The sequence below is a fragment of the Agelaius phoeniceus genome, chromosome 2 (genome assembly GCF_051311805.1).
Source record: "Agelaius phoeniceus isolate bAgePho1 chromosome 2, bAgePho1.hap1, whole genome shotgun sequence".
In the NCBI taxonomy this organism is placed as follows: Eukaryota; Metazoa; Chordata; class Aves; order Passeriformes; family Icteridae; genus Agelaius; species Agelaius phoeniceus.
The window spans coordinates 94,521,608-94,549,476 of record NC_135266.1 but is presented as its reverse complement, the minus strand read 5'-3'; the positions used below and the strand labels follow the sequence as shown (position 1 = coordinate 94,549,476).

Here is a 27,869-nt window from a genome sequence, read left to right as displayed (position 1 = left end):
AAAATACACAGAATAGGTGAGATTTCTAAAAAACCACAGCTTCCAGCTTCTCCTTGCTTCATACCAGCTGTGCTAGGTAGAAGGAGTATGCCCTGTCCAAGGGGCTTGGTCAGCTCTAGATGGATGCAAGGGAACAGCCTGTGCTTCCAGAGGCACAAAAGAAACTTGTTGGACAGACACTCCAAATTTGGATAGAGTTGGATTTAGAATCAGAAATAACTGGCTCCCTGTCTCATGGATTAACAGCCAGACAGCACATTATTGTAAACCACCCTGAGACCCCTAGATGATAAATAAACAGGCACAAAATAGTAGCAGTAAACTGTGACAATAGCAATTTCCACCCAGTGACATCACAGAAATCCAGTCAAGTGATTTGCTCTGCCTTCTAGTGGTATTCAACCCAAGCATTCAGAAAGAAAGCTGCAAAGATTTTCAGAAGTTAGTACACTTCATACTTTCAAAGAAGTGTTGTCTTTTTCAGGTTACTGTGGGAGAGGGAGATCCACGAGACCTTTGTGTACATTAGAGGATGCACCTTGGTCTTCACTGTCCCGCAAAAAAACCAGACAACCCTGGCACATAGAGGGCAAACAGCTGGGCAGCTCTGACAGATAAAGCTAAGAATGACAACCTAGAGCCATCTTTGACTTTCCAGCATCAAATACTTTCCAGTTGTTCCATTTCTTTAAGCAAGCTGGAGCAGGTATCAACTGTGTATGGTTGCACACAAATGAACATTTCTTCCAATGATCTAACATATCAAATTTCTCTCCAACTTATGCAAAAGCTTCCTGCCTGCCCCCTTCTTGATGGAGCTCTTGATTTTTTCTGTTTGATCTATTTTCCTGTGCACTATCTGATCCCTGGCTCTTCAGGGCACAGCAAACACCCAGTTGCACTTTCTTTTCCAATTTCTGCATTATTGTTCGCAGCAGATCCCGCTGCTCCGAAGTTAGGATACAGGAAGACACCAATTCAGACTCTCATAAAATGCACACATATAAATGCAGTGAAACAGCCCAAAACACAAACAGATGCTCCCTTCAGAATGTTCTGTTTCCAACTCCATTTAATGTTCACTTAAAACACCTCTGTTGGCTACATGGGACCCCCCTCAATGGTCAAAAATGAACAGCTTCCATGTTGGAGTGTTTGCAGTGGGACAGAAAGCTGTGCATTCCCACGAACCACCTGCTCATTTCCCCCCTCATTGTCCACACTCTAAAACTCAAAGTGTTTCCCTGAACAGGCAAACTGCAAAAGGGTGCTTAGCTCTCCTTCAAGACCATGGAGAGCAAGCTGTCTGCACTTAAACAGTCTCTGAATGCAAATGCTTTCCTTGGGTGAAGTGGCTCCTCCCCAGTCCTTCAAATTGACAATGATGTCCTAAGTGCAGTGAAGTTGTTATGCGTCTCTCACCTAAGGCTCTCAAATCATGAGCATTTCAGTGGGGGAAAGGTGAGCCAGCTCGAGCCAGTTTGGAAGACAAATGACAGCCCATCCCCAGAACCTGATCCGAGCAGCTTGTGAGTGTGAAGGAGTGCTATGATTATATTTTACCTCATTAGCTTTCATTCCCCTGCTCCTCCATACACCCCACAGGCTGCGTGAAGTTCTCCATGGAAAGAAAACCTGGTTTGGAAGGGCAGAAGGCCTTTGGGATGCCAGGATTAGTGGAGTCTCTTGAGAGGGGAGCATGCACAGGCCACAGTGGTGCCACCTACACCCTTGTGAATGATGGGCTGTTCTTCCAATGTATGTTTTGGGCTTAATACAGAAATTGCCATGCCAGAGCCTCCTGGACTGTGCTACATGTGAAACCAAACTAGATGATCCTTTCTAGCCTTAAAATTTAGCTACAGCAAAATCTTATCACATTTCCTTTTTTCCCTCAATGGAAGGAGTATTTCTTCACAAAGCTCAGCCACGTCTTTTTTTCAGTTCAAGAGATCCTTTTTTTTTTCCCTGAGAAAATTCAGAGGTCATTTCTCTGCTCTGAGGTTTACTTCTTTTTGTTATTTGCTCTTTGAGCTGTGAGAAAAGAAAGTGTCTGTCTTAAAAGCTGCTCTCACTGACTGCAGCAAAAGCTATTCTGGGTGCCTTGTGATAATGGCTCCCAGCTTTTTTTGGGCATCTGTGTCCATTTACAAACCAGAAACCTTCTGTCTGTGTCTGTTGTTGCCTCCCCCTTTTTGAACCTGTTGGTTTTTCTCAAGCAGCCTGAACAATGGTACTGGTGAGATCACACAGATGATTTTTGAGACAGGAATTGGCATCATAGGCTATTCCTCACACCGAAGTTCAGCAGAAGCAGTGTGAATGCCTGGGAACCCATTTTAATAGGTTGATGTTAATGATTTATTGCATTACCACAGCTGTAGTCTCTCTGGAGCAAACAGTTGAGTGTGTTTTGCTAAAACTTTAATCAGCACAACTTCAGCCAGTTGTAATAACAGTCTCCATTCTCATCCTCCTATATGTGAGGAAGTCAGGTCATCCAGTCAAAGGTCAAGTAAAGGCTGACTGCTGAGAAAAAGTACATTATTCTGTAAGGCAAAGGTGATTTGACTTGAACCTTTGGCAGGCTGGTAAGGATGTAAATGCCCAGCACAAAACCTCCCCTAGGCATGCTAGTGAGAGGAGCCCGGACTGACAGACAGACTGGCAGCCCTGCCTTTACCCCTGGGAGTCTAGACACAGTGACTGCCAAGAGGAGAGTATCTTGAGATCTCAGTGAGGGAGACCACCATCTCAAAGTACTAAGGGGTATGGACCCCCCAATTCCTCTATGCCCCAAATGGTGAAGAGGCCAGAACTTTGCTCTCATTTCATACGTGCAAAGACAAACTAGATTAAATATGAACAATGGTGTCTACACAGTTAGCAGTCTCACTGGAAGCCTGCTGGTCAGCTGAGGAGAGGTGGGAACTATGTTAAACAATATCTCTTTATTTGAGGTACTTATTTATTCATTTTATACTGAGGACACTATAATCTTTAAAAAAATTCATCTTCCCAGAAGCTGCAAAATACATTTTCCAGTCCTGTTGACCCTTTGGCTTTGTGGAATCACAGTCTGATGTATCACCTGATAATCACATTACATACCTGAATGCTGCCTTTCATCCATTCCCTGCTGCGGGTTGGTTACAAGTCACACGGAATGAATACCGATAGGGTGGCATTTACACGCCAGCCATCCTCACTGGCTACACAGCAAGAGCATGAAGGTCACCCACTGAATTGGTTTGTGCTTCAGTCAATATTGTCCCATGTGCTCCAGCAGTCCTGTTTTCAGAGAGCATTATCTAATTGAAAACCAAATCTCTGCATCTGAATGCCAGCCAGGAGGCTCACCCAGGTTCCTCTTTTTCTCTGTGCCACAACCACTTGTATTTGATACTAACGAGTCTCATCTTTTCCAGAAAAGAAAAAAATAATGAGCTTATTTGAGCACTGCATGAGAGAGGTGGAAGCTGAAATGGCAAAGATGGGAGGGATAAGAGTGGTTTCTAAGGAGTTGGAAAAAAAAGCTGTGAAAAAGGGTAGCAACGAAAAATAGTTCCATGAATATTGATGCAGATCTTTTAAAAATACTTTTTTTTCTGTTTTTCTGTTTTTCTTGTTGCTTTTCAGACTTTTTCTTGTGCCTCAATTTGACCAATGGAAGACCTGAAGTAAGCAAATTTTGTATTTTTACATGCATTTGCACCTGTGACCCCAAACTAAACCATTGCTTTCAGTTTTGGGCCCCTCCCCTTAAAAAAGACATTGGGGTGCTGGAGCATGTTCAGTGACGGTCAGGAACACTTGTGAAAGGCTTAGAAGACATCTTATGAGGAGTAGCTGAGGGAGCTGGGTTTGTTTAGTCTTGAGAAGAAGAGGCTCAGGGGGCACCCTATCCCTCTCTGCAGCTGCCTGAAAGGAGGCTGTAGACAGGTGGGGGCTGGTCTCTTCCACCATGCCTGCAGTAAGAGCATCAGTGGAAATGGCCTTAAACTGAGACAGGGAAAAATGAGACATTAGGAAAAAATACCAAAACAAACCACTGTTAAGAGTGGTTAGAGATTGGAAAAGGTTGCCTAGGAAGGTGGTGGAGTCGTCATCCCTGGAGGTGCCTGGATCTGGCAATAGGTGATGTGGTTTACTCGTATACCTACTGGTGTAGATACAATGGTAGTACTGGGTGGATGGCTGGGCTTCATGATCTTAAAAGGTCTCTTCCAATCTTGATGATTCTATGATTCTATTTTTGTGCTCACTATAAATGCCTATCTGTTCCATCTCATCAAAAAACCATAAGTGCCTTAGAAATACATTAAATCTAAAATTCTCATGTCTGATGGAAACATTTATTTTGGGGAAGAGAAAAGGGTGCTCATAAAGATCCTTGGCTTATGCAGTGTCACACAGAAGGACAGAGCCAGCTGTGAGCACAGAACCCAGGACACGAGTGCCAGTGTTTCAGTGAAGGACCACAGAAGACTGCTTGCAAAGCAGCCTTCAGTTCCTAAGAAGAGTGGTGAATCCTGCCAAAGATCTGCCCACACACTTCTGCCTGAGCAGCCACAGCTCACCCCTGTGCTCTGGCTAACCTCCCTGCAGCACAGCAAAGGCAGTGCTGTTCCAACAAGCTCACTCAGCTTCCTCCCAGCCACAGCTGAGGGACAGAAATTATGGAGAGGAAATTTAACCATCTTCTCTGATTTCCTCTGTGTGGGGGTAAAAAAATTGTGAGCCAGGAAACACAGATGAACACATAATTGGTTATTGATAAGCGCCAAGGGCAGAAGCAACTGTTTGCACATCAGAGCAACATCTCTGACAGTGCATGATGTCAGCACTGATCTGCTTTACCAACAGAAAGAAACATTCTTCTGCCACAGCATCAGGCCCTAGGGACAATTACCCAGCAAACACTGAGCAGGGAAGTGGCTGCTCTGCCCAACCAAGAGATGCCTGCTGCTTTCCTTGCTGGGGTCACTCTATTGCTATGGTAATATCCACAAAAAATCTGCTTGCTGTCTGCCATGGGTGGAGGGGCTGCAGTGCTGGGCCAAAAACTTTTCCATCAAAATCAAACTCTGCTTACTCAAAAATGAAATACACTTCCCTGGAATTTACACTGGGATTCCAAGCAGCTGATGGGGACTGATGAAGCCTTGCAAAATCAGGCGTCATCAGGTTTCCAAACCCTCGTTTTTGTGTCTCTGGTGAGCTTTATTGGCACAGATCTGGGGCTTTTCAACTTGCTCTTTAACTCCTTCTTCCACTTCTTTCTCCTTTCCTCCCTCTTTCTAAGCCCAAATAGCTTGTTTTCTCTTCTTTCTCTACCCTGATTCGGTACCCTTCTGCTTTTCTTCCTCTGCCAATGTATGGGTCTCTCCCCTCCCTTCCCCTCTATGCTCCTCCACCTCCTGTTTTTTGCCTATTTTCCTTTGTTAAGCCCTTATAGCCATCCCCTCCACTCTCCTGTTTCACTCCCTACATCCCCATCTTCCTTCCTCCATGTTCTTTCTCTGTCTTTCATCCTCTTTCTTTGCCACCTGCCAATTCCAAGCCTGTCTGTGCTTTCCAGTTCTTTTTTTCCATGATGCCATTTCAATTATTGGCTGATTCTCTGCTCGCTTTCCTCTCTCTCTCTCTTTTTTCCCCCTCTTCTCTCCCTTAGGGACTCAAGCTTGTCTCTCCCCATTTGTTTCAGGAATGCCATCGCTGTGGAGTTTTAGACATTTGCAGGTTTGTTTGTTTTTATCATCATACCCCTCTCTTGCTGTTTAACTGCTTGTCACTTCACTTTCCTCTTTCTGCCTACCCCCAGCGAGAGCATCATTATGTCCTTCCCCTGTCTCAGCCCATCATTTCCCACAGAGGCCATTATTATTAACCATGCCGGGAGATGTATGAGCAGCGGTCAGCAGGGTCAGCAGGGCTCTGTTTCAAATTGATGGGAATCAGAAATGGAAGTGGCACAGCAGGCAAGGGGACGCACCATGTGGAAAGGAAGCAATGGCATCTCGCAGGCTGAGCTACAGAGGGAGAGCTGGCAGCTGAGCCAGAGGGGTCTCCAGCACCCACACCCTGACAGACGCACCTTAATTAACGCCCCCCCAGCCTCCAAAAGCTGGATGAAGCCAGCGAGTGTGAAGGATTCTCAGTGATCCAGACGCTGCCTGTTGCACTGTAGATCAAGCCTCATTTTATAGAGACACGTCTCCGTCAGCCTCCTGACATCTTCAGGCCAGACAGAAATTCCTTTCAATTAAAGAGCTTGCAGGAGGATCCCATTACTGCAGCAGGTATCTCAAGTGCAGGAAGGGGGTGAGAGAACAGCTGCCAGCACTGAGCGGGGGAAAGGATGTTAGAGGCTATGAATATTGGTTTCTGATGTTGATATGAGGAGAAAAGACAAGTGCCAGAGCAGTGCTTATTTAATGACCTAAGAAAGCAGAAGCAGAGGGAGCCTCATTCTTGAGGATGCTGATTGTGAATCACCATGTGTGGGGTTCCTCCTTGAGACAGGCATCCTGCAGCAAAGCCTTCTTTCCCCCACGGGCATCTGCTCTGAGCTCTTTGACAATTATTGCTCCTTCACTCTCATAGCCCCAAAGTTTCCAGCTCCTGGCAAGAGAAGAGGTTCCAGCTATATTCCTGTCCCGAGCACCACATTTATAGGACAAATGCTTTGGAGACTGCCAGACCCATTTAGGGAACAGCATCTTGAGGCAGCAAATGTTCTTATCTTCCTGTGCAACACCTCAGTACAAGCTGCACTCTCTTTCAGATACTTAAGGGGGCTGCATGGTTTTAATAATCCTGCTTCTTCACACTCCTGCAAGTCCAGGAATTTAAAGTAAAGTTACCTTTTAAAACGGCCTTCAGAACACTTGAAAAATGCATATGGGAAAGGATTGCTTAAAACTGCTCAACCAGGCCTGTCTCTGTTGCCTTTCCCCACAGGCATCATTTAGTTATTGCCTGCATATAAATGAGGCAGGCTTTGATGGAAGAGCTATCGACAAGGGTTCCTTTCTCCATTTTCTTTTCCTGACATGGGGAATTCTGGAGAGGAGAAAGCATACATTACAAATGGTCAGAGAGGGAACAGCCAAGTAACAGAGGGGTAAGTCTGGTATTCCTCTGCTAGGTTGATGTCTACCAAACAAGAGCTAGGAGGGGGGGTCTTTGAGTTTGCAGACTATCTAGCTAAACTAATAGCCTTTGCTGTCATTAGTATTTTGATGGTACTCTTATATTTAAAGTCACTTTCAAAAAGTCTCTCCTGGCCAGCTCTCCAGAACAAGGCTGTCTCCTTGTGAAGCTATTTCCAGCATCATAAAGGCAATGCACACCATTTGCCACAGCAATGTGAAGACAAGTCCAAGTGGATTCTATTTACAACCTTAAAATTGAATTTCCAAGCTAGGGTTTGACAGGTGGAAACAGGAATTTGCAACATTCCCACCTAGATTTATTGACATTGTATAACCACGAGATTAAAACAGGAATTGCAAAATGGAGTGATGTGATAAAGTTCAGCAAAATGACAGCAAATATCAGTCGGACCACAGTCACAGGGCAATGTTTGCCAATATTATATTCAATTTGGGGGTGAAAACATGCAGTTTCCCTCATTAGGTACAACTCCCATACACTGAAATGCTGGCCATGAAGGCTGTAAACTTTGATGAAGTCTTGAGGCCTTTCCAAATGATACAAAAATCTCTTTGGTTAAAAACCTGAGTTTTCCACACACACACTTTTTGTCATCCAAGCCATCCTTGTCAAGAGCAACTGATTAACCTGCAGTTGGGGCTTACAGGCCAAATTATAAGATGAAATATGCAGGGAAAATGTCCCACATGTGAAATCCAGATCAGTTTTTGACTCATTCTTTCCTGCAAGCTCTCTAGTACATAACTTTGTGAAAAACTGGTCCCTGAACACAAATTAAGGCCTTCAAGGCATCTGTACTATTTTTTTTTTTTTTCTGCAAAGAAGTGTTTTCACTGAGACAACCTAATCCTCAAGTGAGCTAGGTCCTGATACAAACACCTATAGTGTCAAATTCATAGACAATGACAACCACAACCCTCTTACTACTTAGCATAAGCTGGGCCAATAGCATGGGAAATTTAGACAAATTTATTCATGATTTCAGAGAAATTTAAATGTAGACATTTTTAAAAAGGCCTACAAGCTACTGTGTGAGCAAAGAACTTCATAGTGGTCACTGTGTTTTCTGAAAGAGATCTGCAATAACAAAATTCTTCTGCATTCCCATAAACAGAATTCATGGAAACCATTCACCCTTACAGAGAATAATCTTTTCCTGTACAACTGTGGATTTAAGCCAGCAAGTTTGTGTAAATTGCAAGAAGCTGTGAAAAAAATTAGAAAAAGACTTAAAACATCTAAGGATTGAAATCAAATCATTTTCACAACTTGTCCTCTTATCAGCACCTCAAGAGTGATCCGAAACTTTTCAGGATGCATCTCACTCTGTTTAAATTAACTCAAGTAGTTTTTTAGACAGGTCAGATTTGGCTGAGTAGCAGTAGGTTTGGAGGCACAGGTAGGTGCCAAGAGGAGTGTTACAACTCTATCTCTGTGAAGAATGCAGCCCCTTCAAAAAGCAGAGATAGCTGGCTTTCCATTTAAGACACGGTATATTTTATTTTGACTATGGCAGCCACAGGAGTACTGAGGAAAACACAACTTTATATGGCAAACCAGCAGACTACTGGCCCGCACAATCTCACATTGATATGCAGATGACATTACTTGTCTTCTGGGATATGAATAATGCCATAAATGACACGCAGAGAGTATTTTCTTAAAAGCAACTACAGCTTTAAATGACACACTCTGATGCCAAGCAATGTCTGATCATTTTTAAAAGCATTTGATCTACAAACAAATCAAGTTCCTGAAAGATACTCAACATCAGCTGTCACATGAGGAAGGAAGGTGAGCAGAGACAGACAGATGAAGGAGATGAATGGTCAGAAGAGTTTTGGGTGTGATCTCCTAGTACATTACATATCTCATAAAGGAATAATGGAATGTAAATACCAGCACATCCCCAGTGACCGCTTAGTTTCGACAAGAGAAACAAGCACTTGGCTCGGTGGCTCAGCAACTGCACACCTGGTGAGAAGCAGCAGCCCAAGGAGAACAGAGGGCCCCAGGGGCTGTACATAACTCAGAACCACTATTACTCTTTCTAAAGAGGCTATAAAACTCTTCTAGGGTTGGGTGGCAGTAAAGAGGGAGAGAACTAAAAAGACAGTAAAATGAATAAATAATCTATTCCTGCTGAAGGTCTGTGCAAACCAGGAACATCAGAACTTTAGGAAGTCTGGATAGATTGAGCTGTGCCAGAGAACCCTGTGCTTACATTCTGCTCTGTGCCTGGTGCTATTCCAGCCTTTTAATTGGAGAACAACATTTGAAGGGTGCTCTGAAGCAGCACCACTACAACACCCTATGGTCAACAATGTGTGACAGCTCTGCAACTCTTAGTTCAACTCCCTTGCCCATCTGTAGAGAGTTCCATCAATACTGAGTCCATCAATCCATCAATTGAGTTCCATCAATCAGTCCTCTGCACTGAGTATTCACAGTGACCAAAGCCTAACACTCCATTTTTGCAACACACCTTTGTTAAACTGCCTCCTAGAAAGCCTCTCTCCATGGCATGGAGAAGAGCACTCTGGAACAGTTGAGGATTCCCTAGGAGAAGAAAACATACCTATGCCCATGCCAGCAGCACTGCCTGAGCTTGACACTTTGAGAATTTAAATCCCTCTCTCCCTCCCAGAAAAGGCATGAGTGCTTGATGTGCCAGAGTGAGCAAGGGAAGTTGTGCACTGGACCTCACCTAAGCAAAGAGAGGGGAGAGACTGGACAATGAAACACATTCATGCAGAGGGGGGAACTTGGGACATTCAGTCTCCAGCTTTTATATCTGCCTAGAGACTGGAAAAATACCTTAACTTCCAAACACATTCATAATTTCCAGACTGTCAGGAGAAAACCAGACAAGGGGCAACCCTTGGATGCTTTCAAAACATTTCTACATTGATTCTTTCTTGAGATACAAAGCAGTGAGTGAGCTGAAATCTCTTACTCAAACCTTATTTTTCATAATTATGCATCTTTAGTGTTTCATAATGACCAATTTAATCACTTTTGCCGTTTAGAGGGCTACAACAGCCAATCGTGATAATGGGCTTGGTATTTGGTAGGAACCATTTAACACCCAAGAGCCCTTGTTCTGGGCCACTTGATGCCACTTAAGTTTGACAGACAGACTCTCATTAGCACAAGTTGCAAAACCTCTCAGATGAAGCTCATTTCTTTTAAACAAACTCTGCTCAGTGATCCCCAAAGTCTCCGAGCAAGGAAATTTTTAGCTCACTTCAGATCTGTGCAGGTCTGTGGAAATTAATCAGCATATTTCACCATACTATGGACTTTCTATGAAATTCCCTACCTTTCCTCCTCACAGTTGTTCTCTCATACTTGCACATAAGATCTTTTCCTCCCATGGCCATCCAGCCTGTCTCCTGAAGGCCACCTGGGCTTATGTGACCTTTCTTTTTCACACGTAACACTCTTGATGAGCGTCTGCTCCACTCTGACCAGCCTGCACCGGCCTCTAAGGGACAGCTCTCACAACGCAATTGTGTCTTGCTGAGGACAGACAAAACACATTTGGAAACCTTTAAAAATATCTACAGATCTCTAGCTGCTGCTAAAATTGCTGCCCTTGCCTTTGCCATCCCCATCTGTTCTTTAGATAGCGATCCAAAATGCAATAAATAAAGCTCAGGGCATCTGAACTGCTTTAGATGCTCTCAAACTCACATGCAAATCTGCACCCCAGCTCACATGATGCCCAACAGATTTGAAAAACCTCATAGTCCAACAATGCTGGCTATTTGCTCCAAATGCAACCAAAGCAGGCCTCCCTACAGAGCTGCAAGGAGAAGCAGTGGGATAGCAGGGGGATAACAGGAGTGCTGCAGATCACGTTTGCCGAATGCATGGACGTTGACTTCTGAGAAATCTTGGGCTGCTGCAGTAAGGGTATGCAGGGAAGGACAGAGGTTTTTTGCTCAAGGACTTACACAGCAGAAGGGATGGCTTCTCCTCAAAGAACTTTGTGTTCAATGGGCAGGCTAACAACTCAGCATTGCTGTTAAGCAAGGATGTTAGACCTATGATGTCTGGTTTAAAACCACTGAATCCATTCACTTCTGCAATGCTCTCCAAGAACAAATTTTCCCTTTAAATTTTATCTTTTTCCCATTATATCACAACCTTAGTACATGCAACGAGAATTGCAGTTGTAAATGTAGGAATGTTAAATGGAAAACATGCTGATATATGAACAGCTACCTCCTCGGTGATAGATGAAAGGCATTATTTTGTGGTACAGTCTGATGGGACAGAGTACTACCTCACCATGTGAACAGCCTGAATGCTTCAGAAAGGCAAAATACCCCACGATATGTTGAGATAAATGAGCAGAAATCAGTCCTTAAAAAGGAAAGCTCCATTTTCAACACAACTGATGTCAACATCTTCCATGACTACAGCTTTCTAACATGTGAAATGTTGACTTGAGAGAACGGGCGGTGGATTGCCCTGCATCTGAACAGTCTAACTGGACCTCATGTTCTAAACCACCAAGCTTTGTTGCAGTACAACTAATGCAGTATGCTCAGTGCCACAATTAAAATGGACTTTTTTTAATCAGGCACACACTTACAAACCCACAATATTATGAGACACTGTGTGCACCTGTCCGAAGCCAAAGAGAGCATTATCTGATGTTATGATATATTACTTGAGCAATAGCCCAATGCCCCTTAATTAGAGGCTGCCTGCTAAGGTACACTCAGCAGGAGAAGAGTTAAGGTTGCATCTGTAACCTTAAATCTAACCTTACCAGGCTTGTGAGTGCTTAACGGTGCAACTTTAATGTGTTCTTATCAGAGCATTTTTATTGAGCCATTATTAACATTGGTTAGATACAATCTAGTGTTTCCCAGATCCCCCTCATCCCCAGCCATTACCTGAGCCACACAGAACACAAGATTCAAAGGAAGCATTTAAGTCAACCTCTGCTATCGCTCTCCAGACACCCAGTGCTGCTAATTCCTTAGCAACTCCCTTAAATGGGACTTGAGTTTTAGTTGCTATCTTGTATGCCCTCGGCCAGGCTGCACACTGAAGGAAATCCTCTACTGATAATTAATAAGTTCCCCTGACACTGCCTGCTCATTAATCTATTATTTTAGTCCTCTAATTACTTTTGTCTGTTCAAGTTAACAGTCTCCTTCCCTCCTCTTCCCTGGGTCTCATGCAGGAGATGCTGCACGGCAAATGTGAATTTTCTTTGTTCCCAAGTCCCTTATAGGCTCTGCTCTGTGTGTGGACTCCAAGACCCATCCCAGCCTCTTGCAAGGAGTGACTTCCCTCTCCATGGGTCTGTATTTCACTCAAGCTATGGTACAGGCAGCTCCAGGCATCAGAGGTGGAGCTTGCTGAAGAAATATCTAGGGAACATGGGTTTACCAGTGCCATCCCCTGGAGAGCTCCCAAGAGCCACAAGGAATCCTCCTCATAGCAGTCAAATGGTTGCAGATCTCCCCATGGGAAATGGGGTCACTGAATTTCACAGCACAAGGACCACGTACCTATATGTGCCCCGAGTTCATTCTGTCACAGCAGCCTCTCTGCTGTAGTGGGTTTGGCTGAGATGGAGTTTATTTCCCCAACAGCAGACCTCAGAGTGCTGTGCTTTGCACTGGGAACTAGAAAGGTGTTGATAACACACTGGTATTTTGTACTGCTGAGGGGTGCTGGCACAGCATCAAGGCTGTCTCAACATTTCCCCCTCACCAGTTGGCTGAGGATGAGTGAGATCTTGGAAGGGGACACAGCCAGGACATCTGACCCAAACTGACCAAAGGAACAATTCATACCATTAGGCATTTTCCCAGCAATAAAAGCCAAGAGAAAGGGGCGGGGGCATTCATTACTATGATGTTTGTCTTTTGAAGAAACCACTACATGTACTAAAGCCCAGCTTCCTGAGAAGGGGCTGAAGACTGCCTGCTGGTGACAATTAGAGGGTAAAAATAAATATTTTGTTTTCCTTTGCTTCTGTAAGTGGCCTTTGCTTTTGCTTTCTCAAACTGCCTTTATCTTGACCCACAAGTTTTTTCCATCTTATTTTTTTTCTGTGCACCATCCTCCTGAGGAGGTGGAGCAATAGAGCGGCTTGGTGGATGTCTGGCATCCAGCCAAGGTCAACCCACCACATACCCAAAGCCCAACAGTCAGCACAAATTAACTTTAAGTCCCTTGGGCAGAAGGGGAGACAGAAGCAGGATCCAATTATTTATTTGCTTGGAAGATGCCCAAGTACAGCAGAGATAAATGCAGTAGATAAAAGTGAGCATGTCAGAGAGAGGCTGGAGTGGAAGAGTTTGGAGTCTGACCTGAGCTTCTGTAGTTTGGGGAACTTCTGAAATTTTGTCACCTATCATGATTGACTCTAAAAATACTAAATCGTTGACCCTGTCATGCAGCTGTAGTTTAGCATGTACAGCCAGGGTTAGGACAGGTGTACAGAACCATGGCAAGTACTCTGCTCTTAGTTTTTATGCTTACTGCTATGTTTCACAATTCTACCTTAAAGGAAATGAAAGCCTTTGAGGTTGGTGGATAAGGCAGGTAAACATGAAAAAGCTTATCTGTGCAGCAAACTGCATGGACAGACAGCAGCATGGTGAACACGAATAAACACACAGTCAAGTGCTCACAAATAATGCATGCAGCAGTGTGCACCTGCATACTCATGCAGCTTTTACAAATCTACAGGCTGCACAGCAGGTAAGGAGGGTGTCAGTGACATATGGCCACCATTACAGTGCTCGTAATTAGGATGATCCTGCCAGCAGTTCTCAGCCAGCCACATGCAACAGGGCAGTGACCCACAGGCACTCTTATGAGGAGCCTGAGGAGCCCCTGGGAGACTGCACTGCTCTGCTTTTGCCTTCCCCAGACTGCAGCAAACTCATCTCCCACTGGTGTCTTTTCTGGGATACCAGCCCAGACAAGGGGTGGGCTCTTTGAATGTGCTATATAGTGCTATAAAATGGTCCTGTCCTCATTTCATGACCCTTCCAATCTGCCACTGCCCTCAGCCAACACAACTGAAATCTCCCATGATCACTGCCTTTTCCAGACCATCAATACCTGCATTACTTTTCTACCTTGCAGATTATACTGATCCTTTGGCAGGATATGCTCGTCTTTCCAATGGCTTGAGTCACTCCAAATGGGGTGTGAAATTCAAAGGCTGCATCAGACCAGAGCTCTTGCTCCCCTGGATGGGCCTGCACTCCCCATCCCCTCCCAGCCGCTCTGCTTTGCTCTTCTGCTGCAGTAACACTGCGGTGGGCACTCACTAGGAGTGTATGAGAAAGGATGATTTGTTCAGCCAGTGCATGAAAAAATACAGAGTACATCAGAAGAGTCGTATTTTTCAGGTGCTGTTCCGAAAGAAAAGAGGATATGAAGAAGAAATAAGAACAATACTTTTGTATGTGCACCTCCTAAGAAAAAAATAACCCCCTGAATCATGTTTCCAGTCTCTCACACTTTTCTTCAGACAGGAAAGGGAGGGATGTTGTGAAGACATATTTCTGAAAGGCTCAGAAGGGAGGCTGACGAAGCAAACAGAGCACAAGTGTTCACAACACCAGGGTCTGTCACAGCCTGGCGTTACCAAAATAGCTCAGTGCCTTCAGCTGGGAGACTCCCACTTCCACTACAACTGTATTCAGGCCTGGGAGAAAAGCTCCACACTGCAGGAGGCTGAGTGACACCTGACCTTGCTGAAGCAGTTTCAGGATATCTTGCCCCTAAAGCTGGCTTTCTCTTTGCCCTAGGTTATCTACATATGCAGGAGACTCTAGCAAATAATTCGCTTCTCCCTACACCCTGCTCTTCTCTCTCACACTATTTTCCAGCTGTCACTAGAGCTGGAACATATAAGCAGCTTCATGATTGGGATTGGTGTAGGGGTGGAGACAGAGGCAAGAGACAGTAGGATAATTGTGCCAGAGATGCTTGAAGGGGTGAAGGCTTTGGGGCTGTCTGGAGGGAAACTCTCTCCAGATATCCTGTCCTGGCAGGACCTGTGTGCTGCAGTAGATGCTGTCATCCATGCTCACCATGGTCCTGAGATGAGACACTAGGTCTGGCTCCAGTGCAGAATATATCATGCACTGAAGTCAATGCAGCCACTGAGATCAGTTGTAGTCACATAACAGCATAATAACAAAATGGTGGTCTCTCCCTTTAAATGAAAAAAAAAAAAAAAAGAAAGCATGGACCAAGCATAAGCTACTACCTTAACTTTCCCTTTTTATTAGCGTTTCTCTCTCCTGCTGTGAAGAGAGAGTGAAAAATATGCTTGCCTTAAGTGAAACCACTTATAGATTACAGCTACAAGGGAAAAAAATTGCAGCCTCCTCATTTTCTTCTTAAGGCTAGCTTTCTTAAGGATGTTTGAATTGAAACTATTCCATTTAACATGCTATGAATTTTTTCTCTCTTTAATTCACAGTCAACCTCTCTGTATCTTTACAAGCACATTTAAATTTCCAGATGTGAACTACAGCTGCAAACACAGAGCTGCCAATGGGGAATATGACCTCCGGATGGCAGGGGGAATGGGACCCAGTCCTAAAATATTCACCTTTTACTCTGATGAACCCAGGGAATCTCTGTCCTCCAACCAGCAGCTCCAGGCACAAAGGACCCAAAGCAGACTTGTGAGTTCAGATCACTAGAGGGAGACACAGCAACACACAGATCCACACCTCATCAGTGTCCTGCACTCAGTAACCTTCTCTTCAGATACTCTGTTTTACTGCAGTTGACTACCTGAGTGCTAAATGGTGTTTGGAGAATGAGGAAGGCTGGTAGGAAAGGCAGCCAGATGGGCTGCATCTACCAGTCTCAGCAGGGCAGGCCTAGGAGACCTCTCCTCTTTCTGTCCTAGTCAAGACAAAAAAGTCCCTTGATTTTAATGGGTCTGTGGAATGGGTAGGAATGATGGAGAAATGGAAAGTTCATTAGGCTGCTGTTGCTATCCTTTTTGTCAAAGCACGTGGCAATTCCTTTTCCTGTCATCATTAATTATGGGAGGTTTTGGATACTCATCTTCTGGGGTGCTCAGTTTTCACTCCCACATCTAAGCCCTCTGGGATCCTTCAAGACTGGCTCATGGAGGTGGGGGAGGAAAAGCAGCTAGCTGTTCCTGGAAGCCCCAGCTAAACAGGAGTGTCCCCACTGAGTATCACTAAGCTTGAGGGTGGAGGCACAGCACTGCAAAGACAGTAATATTACAGCATGCAGTGAACTAGAAAAATGCTGCTTTTCTGTAGGTGGAGGAAAGTTTTCATATGGGCACAATTCAGCTCAGCCTTTAAAATGCCATGGAAAAGACGTTAACAGCATGACCAACTAGAATTGGTACCCATCTGGGAGAAGATAAAAAGGAGGCAACTCTACCAGACTCCAACTTGCTGCAAGGAGCAACATTTTTATCATTTTTATGTGGCAGGAAGGCAACTAAATTGGTACAGAACTGCCACATCTTGCCAGCAGCACAGACAAGCTTGCCAGAGGTGGAGCAGACAAGCACTGACCAGAAGACTCCACATGTTCCTCTCCAACCACTGCTGTAGGCAGCAGGGTAAGTTTCCTCCTCACAACAGCTTTATTTGTCTATTTCCCCAGAAATGCCAAAATACTCATGAAGCCTTGCTCTCCCTCTCTGCCCTGGGACAGTAGAGAGAAATCAAAGCTGTTAAAAAAGTGAACATTTAATTCAAAAACTGTGTTTGTACTGAAACAGCATCACAGTCCACAGGAACTGAATGGGGCATTATTGCAAGGTGATTACAAGAGGAAGGATCCCTGTGCAGTGCATGTGTTGCTGGGCATAGAAGAAAGAAGATAAAGTGTGCTGAGGAGAGAGAACCATCACAACTTAAGTCTGTTACAGGTGAGGAAGGAGGCAATGTGGATCTAGCTTGTGGGCCCTAGGAAAAACAGTCCTCTAAAAATATAAGAAATGTGGAACAAGTGTTAGTGGGAAGCAAATAGAGGTTGAAACAACTTTAGATGCCTTCTGGAGAAGACCTGAAAAAGTTGAAAGTTTGGCTTGTTTCCCAGGCTCTTTATGAGCCAGCATCCTCTTCCTTTTTTTTTTTTTTTCCTCTACATATTGGATAAGATGAAGACTAAATAGAGAGAAAAAGACATCTCAGAAAGTGTGCTAAAACAAACTGGGAGTGTATAAGAGGTAAAGTGCAAGGTCTCTGTGGAAGATGTTTTACCAGAAAGTATTTTGAACATGAAAGAAGGAAAAAAAAAGAGGAAAAGGAGATCTGTTTAAAAAATCATCAGTTGCCTCAGTTTTGTTAAACAAACATCTTGTAAACCTCAAGTTTCCTGAGACAGTTTCATGGGGGGAAGGTTGTGAAATAAGAACTGGCACAGTAATGCCACAAAACCCCCATCAAATCCAAACAAAAAAAACTCCACCCCATGCTTCCCAAAACAAGGCTGCTTTCCTGTACAACTGTTTTACTAAGGTTTTAGGAGAGCAGCAGAAAGATGGCCTAAATACAAATGCTTTAGATAACCAGAAAATCTGTTTCCCACTGCTACCTACTGACCACAGGGCTGACTTGTGGTGACTCTGGCTGAGGGTTTTCTGCTTGTTACTTTCTTTGGGCATAAACTGGGTTTCCCTGTGCAATACTAAGTGAAGCAACAAGGCTTTGGACTTAGGCAGCAATGAAAAGCAAGCTAACACAGGACATAATGAGTGAAGTTGCCCATTGTGACCAATATGGCCTTCTTAACTCATGCCTTCAGAAAGCTCTCTGTCTCCTCTTGCTTCAATGCTCAGCTCTACGAGGAGACTGGCATGCACTGAAGGAAAATACACAAGTGAGCGGGGGTGTGAGATAATCTGTCTCTTTCATTTTAGGTCTTATCCTGATCTCTGAGCCCCAAAGCATGAAGTTTAACATCCTTTTCAATATTTTTATTGTGAATAACAAGAATATCCAGATTTGTTCACATTATCCTCAGGAATACACAAGCTGGTTGAGTCTTGCCAAGTTCTCATCTTTAAATAACTTTCCATGGCAATGAGTTCTACAGCTGTTTATAAACATATTATATGTATACCATCTCAATTACACAGGGCATGCCGGCACAGTTCTGTATTCTCTATCCCTCCTAAACTTCCCAGGCTACGGTAAATTCCCTAAGACTCAATGTGAATTTCTAGCACCCTCTAGGGAGAATCAGGCTGGCATATTTGACAAGCCTTCTCATCTCCTTTCATTTTATGCTGTGACATGAAACTTGGGTGTTGCAATCAATACTTATCTGCTTTGCACTAGACTGGTCCTTCTTATGCTGTGATTACCACTGTAATAACTAAGCTCTTTTTCTGAGCCAAAGTGGGTTTCTTTAGACTGTCAGGTGGAATTTGGAAGAATCCAGAGTGTTTTCTTCTCCATCAAGTGGCCTTGGTGGGCTGAGGCCAAGAAGTTGGATCCATAATGGGATACCAGTGTTTTATACAGGTTTCATATTCTGTAGCTTCTCTAGGAAAAGGGAAGCTTGTTCCTCAGCTGGTAACTCAATTCAACTTTAGTCAATATAGCTTTGTCTCCCTGTCACCAGCTCTCAGGCTGCCATCAGCATGGGTGCTAAAGGCACTCACCAGAGCACCCACAAGCAAGGCCCTTGGGAAGGTTTCAATCACTCTGCTTTGTGGCAAAGAAGCAGAAACACAAATGGTACTGCTCTTGTGAGCTCTCAAGTACAAGCTTCTCAGGACAGGAGATGGCTTTTTCTTCTGCATTTGCCTGCCCATGCACAGCAAAAGGATTAGCAGTGAGATCTCTGGTAATCCAGAGACCTTGCAACAACTGCCCATGTTTGTATTGCTGCAAACCCGATTCACAAGAGGCTACTCTTTAGGGCTTCCCTTGAGAGTTCATTGGTAAGGATACGAATGTACATTAATTTTTCTTCTTCCCAGAAAGCTCTTTTTCAGTCAACCAGGCACCTAGCTTGACTCTGAATAAGACATAGAGATGAGAAATGATAAATTATACTCTGGACTGTGATCTCAGCAGCTTGCAGGCAGGGAGAAGACACATTAGCCTGAATAAACATAAGTCAGTAGAGACACGAAGAAAAACTAAGATGGGCTTGAAAGCAGGCACTGGCTACCATCTCTGAACTATTTCACTGGAGTCTTTTTTTGGCTATGTTAGTTGTTATCCTGGTGCAAGGTACAGGGAAAACAGAGCACCCACAGATGGGTAGGCTGCCTGTGGTATCCCTCACAGATCATGTAAGTGTGATACGTGATAAATGGTCCTTGGTCAGGACTTTGTCCAGGATGTGGTGCGGCTATGGGATATTTGAGGTTATTGCATTCAGTGAAAAAAAATAATCTATACCTTTGTGGGGCATGGATTAGGCAGGTTAATGAGCTAATATTAAGGAGAATAAAACAATAGGGTACCACCCACTCTTGGTACAAAGAAACTGGGTTTTGTCCCTTTCAAGAGATGAGACTATGGAGTGTTCCCTAGTGAAGTATTCCTAATGCTGGCAACTGCTAATTCATGCAGACTGCATAGGACACCATCAATACTCACCCCCACTCTAAATGAACACATCACAGTTTTCTGACAAATCCAGTTCAGATCTTCAGTTTTACGGTCTTTGCCATGGCTTACCATCACAAACCAGGGTGGCAAAAGTCATCAGGTATGGCAGACTTAACAAGCCTGCAGCTGTGTCCTGAATCACAGAAAAGGGATCAGACTATGTGCAGGGAGGGACCTGCTGGCCTGCTGCTGGAAGGTGCAGGTCAGTGATCCCAGAAAAGAGCTCTGCTGGCCGGAGGAGAAGAGCTAATGAAGCTGTTTGTGCTCCCAGACAATGCTTGTTAAATCCACAACTACTCAGACCAGGTTGCCAATGTTGGCCTCTCAGGTGAAAAAGAAAAGGGTCTCAGTGACTCTCTCCACCTGCTCTGTCAAAATACAATCTGCCAATCATCTGAAGAGGAATGTAAGAGGAGAGCAAGGACTTGCATCATTCCAAGGAATGTCATTCCAGTTTCATCAAATTAAAGCTGATCTGTATTGTCTTTTTTCCATTGAATTATTAAAGTATTTTTCCCCTTACCTGCCTTCCTCCCAGGTGCCAGTGCTACAGTCATCAACCTCAGTCACACTTTAGCTTTCTCACAGGGTTAGGAGAGGTTTTTTCCTGTGGGCTGCTTGAGGGGATCAAGACTTATAGTTGAAGTGAGAAAAATGTCTGGTTCAACTGCTCACTGAACAACCAGAACAGGAAGCAACACAGCAATTTATAAATCAATTTTTTAGCTTCCCAGACAGGCAGATAACTAAGCTATGATTGCAGCACTTAAATGAACTATCACATGCATCCCTACCTTCTCTGCCTAAGTACCAACATTGCCTTCCCTTTGCATTTGTATCTTCCACTTCCCAGCCAACAAGAATTCAATCATTTCTGTGGTCCTAACTCAAGTAATTAGCCAAAAAACTCTATTAATGAAGTCAATGAATGAAAGAAACAGCAGACAAAGTTGCTAATGAACTCCTGGAGGAGAGTGCACAAAGAAAAATGTAATTTGGCCCTCTCGCCCCCTGATACGGGTTTAATTCCACTACCTGGCCATTCAAAATCTCCCACACAAGCTCAATAACTCTTTATTCCAGTTCTTCAGTCTCAAGTTTAACTATGAAAAACATTGAAGGAGAGGGATATATTTTCGAAACCTTTACAATGATCTAAAATAGCTCTTTGATGCATAGCAGATGGCTTCAAAACTCGCATAAATGGAGCCAAAATGCCTTGCAGTTCTGGAAAAGGGAGATTCCAAGATAAGACACGTTTTCAACAGCAGCAGCTCTGGAAGGGATTTGGAATTTATATTAATTGTCAACCTCAAGGAAAACATTTAAAAGAAGCCCTTCTGTCTTCCATTTTGAGACAAGTGTTTTACTGGGCTTTATCCTGCTCAAAGATCTGATGTCTGCCTGAAAGCAGTTCCTCTGTATCTGTAAAAGACAGCAGATGGGTTCAGATGGGGAAAAAGAAAGAACCACAATCAGTAACACATGGAGGTGACAGACTGAGGACTGCCTGCCCTTCATCATAACCTCTAGTTTGTTACACAGGAGGTGCTTGGCAGGCTTCACTGTAGGGAGGAGGACTGAGGAGGGATTGGAAAGGAGTCAGTGAGATGGTGCTGAGGGATGCTAACAAGGCAACACCTCTGAGACACACAGCATGGGAGAAAAAATGTGAAGGAACCTGCTGGAAAACTGAACAACAGAGCCAAGAAAACTGTCCCCACGGTCAGAGTAGGGATGGGATTCTTCAATTCTGTTGCTAACTAGAGGGGATAGCCAGAGTGTGGATTTGTTCTGTGGAGACTTTTGTAAAAAAGGAGAAAAAAAATTCTGTGTCTGATACAGTGAAATAGGTGGTACAAATAAAAAAAAAAAAACAAAACAACTCCCACAAAGCAGCAACAGCCAAAATGATGAGTCAGGACAAGAATCTTCTCACTGCTCTGAAGAAAGCATCTCATGTGTACCAGATCTTAGATTTCATGAAGATTTAACGCCCTTAACTCAGGGTTAGGCTGTGCTCACAGAGTAACTAGGGAGTATCTTTTAGTTGGATACAAAAAAGAGAACTGAAAAGACTGATGCAGCAGTAATATGGAAGATTTGATATGAAGTAAACCTTAAGAACAGAAATACCAGAGCCAGAAGATTCTATATACATAATTAAAGATGAAAAAAAAATAAGTTCTCTTCTCCTATGAATGTAAATGGCACAGTCATACTTAATTTTGAAAAAAAAAACAACAAACAAACCAGAAGAGGAAAGTCAGGATGTGATGATAATACCACAGATGACTAGTGTTCCCCTAATCAGCCCTGCTCTCACCTCTTCTTGGCAGGCTTTCCCCATCTTTTTTCTCTTGGTACTGCAAGAAATGGGCCAGAAATACAGACTGCATATCTAGCTTTCATATACATGAAAGCTCAGGAGAACTTTGGTTTGGCTGAAGACACAAGGCAGGAAATTTAAGTAACCCCAATCTCAACCACAGGCTCCAAATCCAGGGGGTTCTGGATGTAGCCCTTAGATTAAGCTCTGTTCCAATGTGTCATTCTACCTTTCTCTCTCCAACTTTCTTTCTGCAACACTTTCTGGCTCACTTTTCTCCCCTTTTCTGGCTGTTGAACTGCAATAGAAAGCTGGACTATCTGTAGCACATGCAGAATGTTTGTTCTTTGCCTTCCTCAAATCCTCTTTAACCCTTTATATATATGAGAGTACCACAGAAGATCGTTCATATGGGGCTAATCAATGATTTTCCCATGCATTTTAGATAAAAGAATATCTGATAGGAAAAGAAATCAGATAAAAGTTTTTCTCTCCTCCAAGGACATGATACAGAAGGATAGAAACCTACCTCTTGTATTCATCCTACTGTTAAATCTTTAGGGGTTGAAGGTTTCCTTGCAACCCAAGCTGCTAACCCCACAGTCTGGCTACTAAAAAGACATTCTCCTCCCAACCTTGCCACATCCTTGAGCATGGAGGGCACAGTCAGACAGCAGAACAAAGATGGTGAGTTCTCCATTATTCTGTTACCATCCTGCTCTTCACTCACCTTGAAGATCAATTGCCTTCTTTAGTCACCTAAGAAGACACAGGACTTTTGGCTGTCTGCCAAAGTGGAGAGCAGTATGAAATAAACTGGGCCACTGTTTGCCTCTCCCTTTTAAGGCAAATCAGTAGGAAGCAAATACCATGGTTTTCAGAAAGAACCTCTTTTATGCAGTGTCTCAACAGAAATCCTTTTCCCTCAGTCTAGCACCAGCAGCATTTCATCTCCACCACTGTGCTGTGCATTACCAGCAGTAGAGATTGGGACAACTAGATGAAGACCTAAGCTAAATAGAATTACAGGTCCAATTCTGCAGAGCATCTATTGAAGTAATTTCATTTGTTCACTTGGAAAACTTGGTTATTGTGCCTGGGAATTTATTCTTCAAAACAAGCTTGAAGTACATTTAAGATTCTTGCCACTTTTCTATAGCTGCCTATATTGCTACTGAAATTTTCTTTGATGCTGGAAGAGAAGGGAACTACTGTACAGTTCACAAATTGAATCCAGTTGGATTTCTTACCTGTGGGAGTGAGATGCCTCCAGGTGATGACAGGCTCAGGACGCCCATTTGCCATGCAAACCAGGGTCACATTGCTGCCCTCATTCACGGTGATGTCCGAGGAGATATTGGAGATCTTTGGTGGAACTGTGAAGACAAAAGAAAGTTTGACCTTGTTATAAGCAGAATTATGGAGGGCAGCTTGCCTGGCTTAATCAATTACCTACCTATTAACCAGAGGCAGCCACAAACTCACCTCACAGGCTGCACCCCTCTCACTACTAGCTGGGTTTCTGAAATTACATCAGAGTAGTATGTACTGGTGTGTAGTTTGTATTTCAAGGGTCTACAGCTAGAAACAGCCTTTGCTGCAACTGCAATGCTTTGTGTTTGCACAAGTTTGGAGGTCTTCATAAAATGACTTCTCAGGACCTGCCTGCCTACCTCAAGGCTGTGTGGAAGGGATCAGCAGGCTCCAAGTATCATCCCAGCTAATTCTTACACTCTGGGGAGTCCCAGATGGAGTTCTGCATCCTCCTGCAGGATGCCAGGCTTCAAAGCACTGACTCAAAGGGTGAATTAGTTATTGGTTTCTGTGACACCTTTCAGCCAAGAGGGATCCCCCATGGATTACCTGCAGTAGGCAGTCTCTGGATGACTGCACCACCCATGGCAGAGCACCAAAGGCACAGTAGAATCTTTAAGATTCACAAGATCAGCCATGACATGGACATTCAAGATCCTTAAAAACTTTCCAAGCTGAGTTTGTGTCATGGCACCAGAGTGACCATGAATTGGGACCGGAAGAGGCACTTCCAGGTGTGGACTGTGCCAGCTGCTGCAGTCTTTCCTCTCTCACACCCATGTCTTGCTTCCATGCTTCACACCCCATGTCAGGTGGTGAGGGATTTTCACTAAAAAGGAATCCTCTAGTTTTTTTTTTAAATATATTTTCAGCTTCCAAATTTGTGCGTAGCAAGGAATGAAACAACATAATTTTCTGGTTTGCTTACCACAGAGTAAACAGACAGCAGCTTCCCCTTCCCCCTGCCTGGCAGGAGTGGCTGATGGTGCTTTTGAGGCAACACTGTCTATAAGCTAGGTGGGGAAAAGGAAATGAAGCCTGAAGAGAGCAACTCACTACTTCCAGCTGTGTTGCTGGATTCACAGGAATGTTGTTTACAACCCACAGCTCATTAGCCCCTCTCTGTTGGCCCCAAACTCAAGGACAACGTTTGAGTATCTATGGCCATGGCACCCCCGTGAAGGAAGGGTACTGTAGAGTAAAGTGAGGCAGACATCTATTTTCCAACAGGCTCACTCAGCCAGGCAAGGAGGGATTGAAGCCAGGGGCACTGGGGAAGGATTGTTGTGACATGTGGAGAAGTGACAATGCAGAGGGCAGTGAGGGAGCAGCCAGGGGCAACACAATGGGGAAGGCTTTTGCATGCCTTGTGAAAGCACGACAGCTGGGGGCCCACCTCAAATGCCTGTGCACCAGTGCAAGCATCATGGTGGAAAACCAGCAGGAATCTGATGTTCACACAGATTCACAGGGGAATGTGTGTGAAAAACCATCGGGATGATGGAGCTGGGGTGAGACAGCTCAGGACTGGCATGTAACTCAGATACAGGCTCTCTAAGAAAGACAGGTGGGAAAGGAGGAAATAGAATTGCAAAGAGGAAATAGAATTGCAAAGCAGTGGCTGGCATGTACCCAGCTCTGGATGGTGAACTAGCTCAGATGTAAGTATCAGCACCCAGCTGTGGATGGTGCACTAGCTCAGATGTAAGGATCAGAGATATCACAGCATCACTCTTGTTCCTTGATGGTTGTTACCAATTACTTGATTAGGAAGATGCAATACTGTGTTAGACAGGTAGAATAAACCTCACAATAACAGTCCCTCTTTAGGGACCAACCACATTGATATTTTCTGGAAGGGAAAAAGTTCTAGGCTCAAGCAGTGACACGTGGGGGTCCTTCAGGTTCAGCATGAGTTAGCAGTATGCCCTTGCAGCAAAGACCAAACGTCCTCTGTTGTATTAGCAAGAGTATAACCCCCCAAGTGGAAGGAAGCATCTAAAACCCTTTACATGGTGCCTATTAGACAGTATCTCAGGTACTAGATCAATTTCAGGCTCCCCAGAACAAGAAGGCCATAGACACACTGGAGCAAGTCCACTGGAAGGCTCCCAAGATGGGAAGAACCTAAGAGAGATGGGTCTGTTCAGTCTGAAGAAGAGAAGGCTGAGGGAGATCTTATTGCTCTCTAAAAATAGTGAGTGGGAATGTGCAGAAAAGACAGAGGCAGGCTTTTCTCAGAGGTGCGCGGTGAACACTGAAAAGCAGCTAACATGAGCTGCAATGTAGGGAGAATTCTGACTGAAAATAAGGGAAAAGCTTTTACTTTCAAAAAGGGCTCCTCAGAGATGGGATGGAAACTTATCCCTGGAGATACAGAAAACTCCCTTCCTTTCTTTTCCAGTGGATGAGGGGAACATCCTGTCCTATGGCTCAGGACAGACCTGCTCAGTGTTCCAGCTAGCAGATCTGCAGGCTGGCAGAGCCCTGAAAGTTCTGGTGCCAAAATCCAAAGTACTACTCTTACTTACGGAGAACAAAGCAACTTGGAGGGCCACCTCAGACCTGATAGAAGACCAACATACACAGGAGAGGACAAAGGGGCTTAGTCTGGGAAAGAACATCAGATGCTGCTATTTTTGCAAAAGTTGTGGCCCAGGTGTTCTGTCAGGGGACACAAGGACAGTGACTTTGGGGCACAATTTATCCATGGTGCTCACTGGGTAAGGAGAGCCCAGGACTAAAACCAGTGGCTATACCACATTTTGGGAATATGAACATAACCTCAAGGTGTTAACATTTGCGTAAGGAAAAAAAGCCATGCAACAAACCAAGGACTAAAGCAGGACTAGCAGGTGAAGCTGTGGGCCAGTGTGAAGTCCTAGTAGAATGGTGCAATGCCAGCCAAAATGGCTGAGGAAAGAGCAGCAAAAGCCACGACATGGCAGCAGCAGAGCTCCAGCTGGGACATGTATAAACTGCCGTTCTCCAAAGCCGTCAAGACATTTTACTTTACAGAGGATCAAGTAAACTCAGCCAGTACAAGCAGTTTTGACCATGCCTACTGAATGCCCAAGAGGAAGAGCATGTGTCCAGATGGTCATATCTGTCTTGCCACTTTTTCAGATGAGGGTGAAAAGGACATCCAAGACTGAAATCCTGTTAGGAATATAATGGCTGGTTCCTTTCAGCTGGCACCTCAGTCAGAAGGCAAGGAAAGGCTAAGACAAGGAGGAATAGGGCAGGAAATAATTTCCCTCTAAATTTAAAACCTGGCTTGGCTTCATCTGTTTAGAATCCAAAGCCAGTGGACAATAATTTCACTCAGATAAAAAGTCAGAGACTTTTAATTTTCAGGGCGTCAAGCCAGCATGTTAAAATGCCAGAACTGTCAGCACCAGCAACAGCTAGCATTGCCTCCTTGGCACTTGTCATTACTTTGCACACACCTTTTTAGGACAACCTTAAAATGAGAAGCTTTGACCTTATTATTTTTCCCCTTGTGTGGGTTGTATTATGTTTTCACAGGTCCCAGACTGCTGAAAGAAGGATTGCTGAGAATAAAACCTCCCGGGACCAGAATCTCCTGGGTGTCACAGCCTCCATTTTCCCAGCCATCTCCTGTTGACCCTCAAGTGGAAAATTCTTTTGTGACTGGTCTCTCCAAACCATTAGCAGGGGCAAACCCACAAGCTGCAGCCCCACAGCAGGGCAAATACTACAGCTCAACAGCACTTACAGGCATTTTCATAATTTGACTAACAGCTTTTTACTTCAGGAGGAACCAGGCTGCTGCTGGACCCATCTGGCTTCAAGGACCATGGGAAAGCACTGCCAGGGTCTTAGGTACTGATGAAAAAGATAGGATTGACATATTTTTCTGCTCTTTCAGTGTAAATCATATTGAGTATCCATTACAATGGGCTTAGGATGCCCCTGGTTGGGGTGGGGAGCAGAGCCATGAAAGGAAGCACACTGTAGTACCCCACTCCTCCATCCCCAGACAGGGAGGATGCCCCACCCACACCAGGGGATGCCAGCCCAGCATCTCATTTTCCATGTCACTGACAGAAAATAACAAATCCCAAAGTAACCAGTGGCCATTCTCCATGAGAGAAGCTCACATTGGAAGAGAAGGAGAGATGCAAGGCAGGAGCGAGACAAGGGCAGAGATACTGTAGGGTGCCCTGGACTGGGAGGGCAGCAGGGCAGGAGGGGTACAAGGTCAGAGCTGGTGTGGCAGATTTTAAGTCCCAAGAAAGATACAGTGACAGAGCTGGGTAGAACTAGCTTGTGCAGAAACAGTTTGCACCGAGGCTGTTCTAGTTAATTGCCGTCAATCCTTCACTTCGTGACAAGTGCAACTCACATTAATTTAAATAATAAGAAAGACTGAGACATGAAAAATAGATCATGCTCCCCTA

At 44.3% G+C, this 27,869-nt stretch overlaps 1 protein-coding gene across 4 annotated transcripts in view; it reads right to left on the bottom strand.

The window, feature by feature from the left end:
• Positions 1–27,869, bottom strand: part of LSAMP (limbic system associated membrane protein) — a 990,108-nt gene that overhangs the window by 88,823 nt on the left and 873,416 nt on the right. For all 4 annotated transcript variants that reach the window (XM_077174291.1, XM_077174290.1, XM_054653635.2 and 1 more), the window contains one exon: positions 23,382–23,507. In XM_077174291.1, the coding sequence (XP_077030406.1) occupies positions 23,382–23,507 (126 nt within the window). The remainder of the gene's footprint in view (positions 1–23,381; positions 23,508–27,869) is intronic.